Source organism: Pavona decussata, unplaced genomic scaffold, assembly GCF_977016875.1.
Source record: "Pavona decussata unplaced genomic scaffold, jaPavDecu1.1 SCAFFOLD_45, whole genome shotgun sequence".
In the NCBI taxonomy this organism is placed as follows: domain Eukaryota; kingdom Metazoa; phylum Cnidaria; class Anthozoa; order Scleractinia; family Agariciidae; genus Pavona; species Pavona decussata.
Window position 1 is genome coordinate 2,057,865 of NW_028145467.1, and position 9,280 is coordinate 2,067,144.

Genomic DNA, 9,280 nt, shown 5'->3' on the forward strand with positions numbered 1-9,280 from the left:
CTCTCCTCTGACCCTTTCAAGGCCGGCAATTTATCCACTCGGCCACCCTGTTTGATTTAAGCAAACCAAATAACATAACGCGACACTAAATGCGCCATGGTGCGGATTCACAAAGCCCTTCTTAGTTAAGATGTATCCTAAGTAATGTTCCTTAAGAACAGGCTATTGTCAGGGCTGATGTCGCAAAACACCAGTGAAATACCAGGTGAGCTTTCGCGCGAAAATATGATATCTTCACACGTGAAAATAACATGTTACCTTCACACGTGAAAAGATCACCGCTGCTATGGTTTCATAAGAAATCGCGCCTTTTGCATTGATTTGGTATTTCATTAGTGTTAACATAATAAACAGAACATTATATGGCCGCTTGGAGATACGAAATTTCTCTTCTCGTGTTGAAAAATATTTCACTCGTTTGCTCCGCACACTTGTGAAATATTTTTCAACATTCGAAGAGAAATTTCGTATCTCCGCGTGGTCATGTAATATCCTCTATGTATATTGTTAAGAAACAATACTAACGATATATGTGTTAGTGGGAATACTGCTAGACAGAGAAGTCAGGCACCAAAATGCAATCAAGCTGCTGAAATTTTATTTCCAAATGTTAGTCCTACATTTTAATTTGTGTTTCGAAGACTACTTTAGTGTTTTCTTTATTCCTTAAAACTTGTCATCAAGCAGTTCTTTTAAAATCTAAGCCTGATACATCTTTGATTCTGTTTCAATGCCGGATGAAATTATTTTCGAGCAGTAGGTGCGTCAGTAGGCCCACCGGTAGGTCCGGCTGTAGGACCGGCAGTTGGTCCGGCGGTTGGTCCACCGGTTGGTCCACCGGTTGTTCCACCGGTTGGTCCATCGGTTGGTCCAGCGGTTGGTCCAGCGGTTGGCCCGGTGGTAGGGCACGCACGACTTCTAGGCACAATGACGCTTTGTACCCCGTCTCTGCAGCACCGTTGCGTAATAGGGTTAAAAAGCGTTCCTCCGCATTTCAGCAATATCGGAATTATTATCGGACGCCACCTACGTCTACGCCACAGTCGACGCCACGGTCCACGTCGTCGCCTCCGTCTTCTTCTCCTTCGTCTACGTCGTCTCCTAGTCCGTCTATTTCTACGGCGGCGTCGTCGCCGTTTACAACGTCTCCGGGAACATCTGCCTCTTCTGCGCCCCCTGCGACGCCTGCGCTGTCGTCTCCGAGGATCTTCACTTTCCAACAAATCGTTTCGTTCTGTAAGACAAAAAAGAAAACAAACAAACGACAAAAACGCCTTGTTACTTCATTTATAGTACTGTGACTATATAGTACGCCGTTCCAGAGCTTGTGAGCTTCAGAAATTCAAGGGTTGGGGGAGAGGGGGGAACCTGGTTTCTAGAATCCATACCCGTTTCTGTAAACCCCATCCCGTTTTCAGACTTTCAGACCAAAATGCATGGTTACAATCTATTTCAACCATAGACCGAGACGGCTACAAGAACCATACCCTTTGGCGCCGCACATACCTATATAGCTTACAGGGGAGTTCCTTACCCCCTCCCCCCTCCGTGTGCGCAACCAGTCTTGTGGCAAAAATTAATGATTGGTAGAAAATGAAACAGAATAGTCTGCAACACGAAACATGTTTTGGGGGCAACACAAGAAACTATCGTCTTGGGTTTCGTCGCGGTTATTATTAGGAGTAAGAAAAAGAGCCCGCAGCAACCAACTTTGGACTCAAGAAAAGTCTTTTTTTTATCTGTGTACCTGTGCTTAGTTTTACATTAGCTTTTCCACTATCATTTGTGTGTGTGTTTTATTTTTGACCATTATTCAGTCCTTAATGTTCTACCACGAAAAGCAAAATATTAATCCCTCAATACCGATTTTTTTCGTTAGTGAATGGAAAACAAGTGTTATTTACTTGATGGTTGTCTATACATACCTTCAAGCTGCGTGGTTTCATCTTCTAATTCCGCGATGTCCGCACTGGGTTCATCTTCATCTTCCACTTCGTTGTCTTCTTCCGTAGCGTCGCTTTCGTCATCGGCGTCTGACGCATCCTCGTCTACCCCTTCGACTTCATCCTCGTGTTCGGAATCTTCTTCGTCCTCGTGCTCATCTTCGGTGCCATCTTCGTCTTCCTTATGTTCTTCGTTCTCGGGACCATCGTCAGTTTCATCTTCATCTTCGTCTTCGACTTCATCTGTTGACTCGTTGCCGTCTTCGTTACTGTTAAATTCCTCGTCCTCGCTGCTCCAATCCTGTTTCTCTTCAATGGGCGCAGATTCTGCTTTAAAAAAGAAAACAGTAAAATTGAGAAATTAAGAAAAAAGAATTAGTCAGCTGTCATAGCCCTTGGTTTAAGATAAAAGGAAAGAAAAAAATTCAGGAAAGGAATTGCACAATCCCTGTGGAGACTTTGATGCCAATGTATGGAGAAGAATATTTATTCCGATATTATGGTCATAGTTTATTTATTCACTCCCTCCCCGACCCCTTCCCCCATTCTTTAGAAATCTTAGTAGAAACTATTTTTATCTGCATTCTTTTACAAAGGGCAATTATATAAAGTATAAACTTTATAACTCTTGTTAATGGTCACATTAAAAATTGACGCTAAAATCTTGGATCGACTCACAGTTTAACCCTTAACCCTAATATATATCAAGGAACAAATTCTCCTATCCTGCCCCATACTTTTCCTATAAAAGTACTGGGGAGAAGTTATTAAAATATGAAGAAAATTCACCTTGGATGATCATATCCTTAATTCTCAGGACCTCAGGAGTTGAATAAAAATTAATATTACAAGGAGAAGTTTGATGCCGATCACTGTTAGGACTTAAAGGGTTAAAAGCGGCCGAAATAAAAGACAAAAAAAATTAAATTTACACTGATCCTCTTCGTTTAGTTATACGATAAATTAAATGAGAAGGCAGATTAGTCTTGATTTCGAATTTAGGCCCCAGGTTTGTGGCCAGAGCTTAACTCGGCCATGCAGCCCTGTAACATAGGCCACCTATGTAGTAGGAACATATATAAGTGATACAATTTGCATAAAGAGGATTCTATTTATTTTTTTGTGTTATTTTTGTATATGGGTCTGTGCCCAGCTACTGATAATGATCCGAGTATTTTTCCCCCCTTCTTGATGAGATGCTTAGTAGTGCCAAGCATTTCTACGCTGGGGTTCATTTACATATCTGGGTAGAGAAAGACAAATAGATGTAGCGTAAGTCTCTTGCCCAATGAAACAACATGACAATGCAGAGAAAAACCTAGAATGGAACCATTCACCCCCCCCCCCCCCCTCCCCCCGCCCCACGATCTCCCAAAGTAAGTGAAGCGGGAGAAAAGTGAACACTAATCCTTTAATAAGGTAAATAATTTGAACAACGGGTTTCAGGGTAGTCCGAGGCAACGTGAAGTGTTCCAAGGCAAAGCTCATTTTGTTTTCTACATCGATCCGTACAGAATTGTACCGCCAATCATTGTATCAATCACATACCTTCTCTTTCCTCTACATTGTTATTGAGTTCAATCGCGCCATTTTCCTCAAAGGTTTCGGCCTGATGAAGATCTCTCAGCTCCGCTTCAATTTCGTTTGAGAAAGTTGCACAGTTGCAAGCTGCAATCAACAGAACAGAGCACAGAGCTAATGAAATCAGCCCTGCCCTGGGCATAATTTCTGGTTTGCTGTGTTGATCAGCTCACCAAGAAACTATGACTTTTCTTCTCGATTAACAAGCCTATTTAAATGCTTTGTGCTGTTAAAATAACATAATCTGACGAAGGTTTAATTCTAACGATTTTTCCGCCTTCTATTTTATAGTGTTTTGTATTTTGTTTCCATTGGCTAGCAGAACTCAATGACGCTTTTGACTGTAACAATTGATAAGCTTATTGTTGTTGTTACTTGAAATATCCATCATATTGAATATTTTCACCCATGATAATCTATAATAAAACATACTTACTTAATAATAGAAAACTGGAGAGCTTCCCAGGATATACCTATTAGTTTACATATCGTTGCGCATACAGTCGTAATTCCCTAGATGCCGCGTTTTAAGTGTTTATGAGTATTTTAAAAATAGCTGACATGCGTCTTTATCCCACATATTGACGTCTTTCTTGACTAGTATCGTTCACAACGTGACACAATAACAATTATAAAAGACCTTTTGATATTGAGGCGAAATCAAATTCATGATACGTGTTTTAGTCAAATGTGGAAGAAGTATTCCTTTAATGGGTCATACATTTCGTAATTAAGCCAACTTAAATCTCAAAACCGATAAGACTCTAAGTAAGAAAACCTTTTTTAAAATGTTCTAACACAGTCTTTAAGGGATTGATACCTTGCCTTTTCTACTTGCTAAAAGGCAGCCAATATTTTGCTAAAATCGATATTGTCATGTCGTCGTTAACCAAAAAGAAACCTTGATGAATCGTTTTCGGAAAAATTTCGATATCATGTTTTATTCAGACGGTTTACCTCGGCGAGCTAAGAGGGAGCTTTTGCAGGGACGACGGCGATGGCAGCGAAAACGTCACTATTAAAATGAATTTTAAATACGTCGTCGCGATTATTCCAACTCGCTGTAAGTGTCAAATGTAGGTGAAATTTCCTGGAGTTGAATTCTTGGAGACCGCACCCAAGTTTAGAAAGAGGAAAAAAAATTCTCGTCTTGTGTTTACGCCCTCCATACAACGTCCCATTAGGAAATTTCACTTCCTAGTCTTGTAGTGACGGCATAGAAATGAACCAAAAGTGTAATGCACGTACAGAGTTTTTTAGGTTATTCAGCTTATTGCCTTTTTGACGTTCTCGTTGCCGTCGCCGTCGTCGTTGCTAAGCCTCCGTAAAGGTCGATTTAGACGGTGCAACTTTTGCTCACGACTGTCGCGTGCGATTTCTAGAGCGCGCGCTGCTCGCGTCATGCAAAAAATCGCACACAACTCTCTTCATTCAACATGTCTATACGTACGATTGTTGTAAGATTTTACAACCTGTTTTAAAATCCTACGACATTTTTTGTGACGTACACGACAGTCAAAAGCGAGTTGTAGGTTTGATTTACACGAGACAATTCCTGTCGTAGGCCTGTCGTAAGCTTGTCGCAGGCGACAAAGTCGTATCGTGCGAGTCGCCCTTAATATCTCAGCGTTCGGAAGGCCTACGAGGAGTTAATGGTGATGAGACGCTAGTGTTTCGTTTGGTGAAATGTCACTTTAGAGTTTTGCGACATGAGAAATTATAATTCGATCCTTTTCTTTTCAGGACGAAATGTTATTAGAGTACGAAGAATAAATGTCGACGTCTTCCATTTACCTCAAGAAACTGCCAGGCTTTTCGGTTGAGACAAATCTATGCTATGGCTATGAGAGCTAAAGACGTGCAACTGGTGCGAAAGATGCGAAATGTGTAAACAGCACACGAGTTTTCATTTGATACGTTTAAACTAGGAAAACGAAGACTACTTTTTCAGAATTTCCGTTTCCGGAAATTTTTCACTGAGGCTACCGAAATTTCTAAAATTTTTGTAAGTCAGTTTAGAGCCTAAATTTCAGTTCTCCGCTCAGTGGCCCTGAATTGTGTTCTTATGTAAAATAGTTTAAAGGCTATCGACTTGCCAATCCGTAAGTATTTGTAACCACAGTCATATATTGATCAGTGATATCACATACGATATCAGCAGAATGTCTCTCCTCTTGTAAATCTTAATTTTAGTGGTTGACGCATGTCAACATTGTAAAGAAATATAAAAACAAAGTCAAAAATAAACATAAATGTTCTATTTTTGAGTTATTCTTAATTTAGCCAAATTCTTAAAAATATACTAAATCAGTACTTTTGTGTAATGTCAACCAGTATTTAAATCTCTGAACACGCACTTTGTTTATGAAATGGTTTATAAAAGCGACTTGTTGGGATACGTGCACTTTTCACTATTTGTTGTCTGGTTTTGTGAGCGTGTTTCTCACTCCTTTTAAAACTCCAACGAGTCATAAATACACCCTCTTTGCAATCGATATTCAGTGCTGTTAATGCGGGGTGCTGTACCGTTTGCAACGTCTTACATGGTTGGTCGAGAGGAAAAAATAGCGAACAACAGAACAATGTTCCCAGCTCTAAAAAACAATGCAGCTGCAGGTTAAAGGGTCCAGTGACACTCAATCTAAACGTTCTTGGAGTCCCCCTTTCCTCTTAAGTTTAGCCGGCTATTAAGCCAACCGAGTGCGATAACAAAGGATTATATTTCTCGCCCGTTGTTTTTTCAATGCGACAACAAAAAGTTCGAGAGTGAAACAGACTGCAAACCGCCTTATCCAATGTAATTTTACAATTACATTCAGTCATTCCTTCGCGTTGATATTAAGTAAATATGAACGCGCCATTGATTGAGAAGAAAACTTTATTCTGAAACATTTCTTTAGTCAGTTAATAGCGTACCAAACATTTCAAGGTTCTACTGAAATGTCGAGTGTTGAAATACCATCTAGATAAGTCAAATTTTATTCAGTCTACGCAACAAAATGGCTCCCACTGGATGGCTCTTTTTTGTAGTTACTTGTCACGGCTGGAGTGCTGGAGTGCAAATGTGCTCCCGGCGTATGCAAGTGCCTTTTTATCCATCGGGGGCTGAGAGGGAGCACGTATTTCGAACCTAGTTTGTACATTCAAGTCTTCAAGCAGCAATCTGTTTCCCAGAGCTCTCGCGGTTTGTTAATGTTCGGGTGAACAACAACAACAACAGCAACAAAATCAACAATTTGTACTTTATTTCAGTTCGATTTAAAACACAACTATATGAGCGAATGTGGCAAATCTTATTTATTTCTCAAACATACCCGATGATATTGAGTACTGTTTATTTTTATTAATTTACTTCAAGAAGTCAGTTGTCTAAATAGTTGATAGCCGCTCAGGCCATTTCCGAGTTGCATTGAACCTCTTTATGAAAGCGAGGCTTCGTGCATAGTAATTGTTTTTATTGTGAAAATTAGTCAAAATTAATGTTCACACGAAAAGCTTTGCCCTTAGCCTCGCTTTCATAGAGGTTCAAAGCAACTCGGAAATGGCCTAACGGTAAAATCCACCTTGGCAAATTTTCTACAGGACCCCAGCTGTGAGAACGCGACTGCCTCAATCCGTTCACCACATTGTGTGAAAAATAAAAACAAGTCTTTCAGACTGGCACCAAATGTTTAAATATGGGAGTTGTTCCAAGCATTTGACAGCTGTGATTGAATCCACTCAAAAACTTAACCCATATTTATATCCCTAATAAATAATAAAGAGAACATACCAACACTTCACGATAAAAGAAGCCTTTAAACATTTCCAATAGGAATCCCAACCATAATCAGATTCGACTGTGACATTTACGCTTACAAGATTGCTGGAAAAAATGCGATTTACCGTCGACTGGCACGAAATTTCTCGTTTTTCTTTGGATTTTTCGAGGGACTATATCACTCTATGTATAAACTTCGCTATAAACAATGTTGAATTAGCCCCTTTTATTTTTCAAAATGTATTCCCATGGGGGTACTCTTCGGAATTTTTGTTGTGGGTGTGCAGCTCGGTTCTTTAAACCCTGAACCTATTTCAGAACGAAATTAGTACTTTTCCGGTTTCCATTTTCAGACCTGGCATCCAAACTTCGTACCCATTCAGTTCAGATCTATATCCGTTTTTGTAAATCCACACCCATTGCCAGACTTTCATACCAAAGCAATTAAAATCTTTTCCCTATTTAAGGCCAAAATGGCTCAAAACCCATACCCTTTGGCGCTGCACATACCTCAATAGGGCAGTACCCCGCGGGGTACAAACCCTTTGGTGCTGCACATACCTATATACACTCGATTGCAAAAACGTTGAAACCTAAAAAGCATAAACCGTGAACGATGAGACCCAATGGCTTTACGGGTATAAGTGTACTAAATTTATTTGCATAATATTCTATTCTCGTGCGACGGTTGATGACCAAAATTAGTTGCACGTGGTAAATGATGGAAACTGTCCAAGCTTTCCTTAATGTGTCCAAGTTGGCCAACAAGGGCCAATTTGAGTGATATACAATTCGCGATTTGCCTAAGTTCAAATCAGTCAATGAACTTAAGCAATATTTGGTGGAAAATTATTCGGAAGAATTAAGTCAGCACTGTACTTTTTTATTGCAAAGAATGAGAATAGTATATTGCTGATTATGGAAATGGGGTTATTTGTTTAAACCCTACCCACAAATCATCGTTCACGGTTTATGCTCTTTAGGTGTCAACATTTTTGCGATCGAGTGTATATAACTCATATAGGGCAGTACATACTCCTCTATACAGCTTATATACGGAAGTACGCCCCTCGGGGAAATCCACTTTCTTCCTGGCAATCTGTAGCCAAAAAACGTATTTACAGTTTAGGGTTTCTTTTCATCCCCCTGTTGTATATATAGACGTCCCTTTTAAAGCGATACTAAAAATACGCGATATAGCCCCTTTAAAATTATAAGAAATTTACATTTTGTACTCCCGACTGGTTTCTTAGAGTACAGTACCTAGTTATACAAAAGTATTTTGCATGGTTTATCTTTATGCGGGAAAAGCATTGTTTAGCAAGGGCTACTGGATTTTGAATAGAAAAATTGGGGATAACCATGCATTTTTCAGAGATAACTACCGGTAAGTTCAAACTCGGAAAAAAAAAAAAGTTTTGTGTTTAAGAGCTTTTCAGAATCGCTGTTGTTTAAGTATCTCTGAAAAATTCGTGGTAATAATACCCCCAAGTTTCGTTTTGAAAAGCGCTTGCTGAGATCTGCTTTTCTCGCATAGTCGTAAACCATGGAAAATACCTCTGTATAGGGAAGCACTGTCCTCAAGCTCTAGAAAACGAGTAATTCAATCCACAAAGTACAACTTCCGCAAAAATTTCATGCTATATCAGCTGCTTTGAATGAGAAAGATTAACAGGAAAAATCAACGCTGCATGTTAACGAACGCAACAAATTTTTAATGGTTCAGTTTGGAGATCAAGTGATTAAAACAATGCTTATTACATTAAAATTATATTGATCATACTTTGGGGAGCTATAAGTGATTAGTGTTGAGTGTCAGGAAAAAGAAACCTCAAAGCAGACCGCCAATTGAAACAATATCATTACATGTGAATGCACATTATTTTTAAGAAACCAAAAACCAAACCCCAAAATTTAATAAAATATTATTATTAATAATATTTATGTCATTGGTTTAACATCCCATAGAAATATACACGAAATTTGTATTCAATTG

General features: G+C 39.3%; 1 protein-coding gene across 2 annotated transcripts; it reads right to left on the bottom strand.

Annotated features, from left to right (window-relative positions):
- Positions 1-576: 576 nt before the first annotated feature.
- LOC146482643 (uncharacterized) lies at positions 577-3,786 on the bottom strand. 2 transcript variants are annotated; one of them, XM_085106913.1, is made up of 3 exons: positions 3,492-3,786; positions 1,926-2,273; positions 577-1,234 (listed from the first exon to the last, which is right to left on the bottom strand). In XM_085106913.1, the coding sequence occupies exons 1-3, from the start codon at positions 3,664-3,666 to the stop codon at positions 744-746; spliced, it is 1,014 nt and encodes a 337-aa protein (XP_084963039.1). In that variant the 5' UTR covers positions 3,667-3,786; the 3' UTR covers positions 577-743. The 2 variants fall into 2 exon arrangements, with proteins under 2 accessions (XP_084963039.1, XP_084963040.1); XM_085106914.1 differs by having other exon boundaries at positions 1,926-2,270; positions 3,492-3,784.
- Between the last annotated feature and the right edge of the window lie 5,494 nt (positions 3,787-9,280).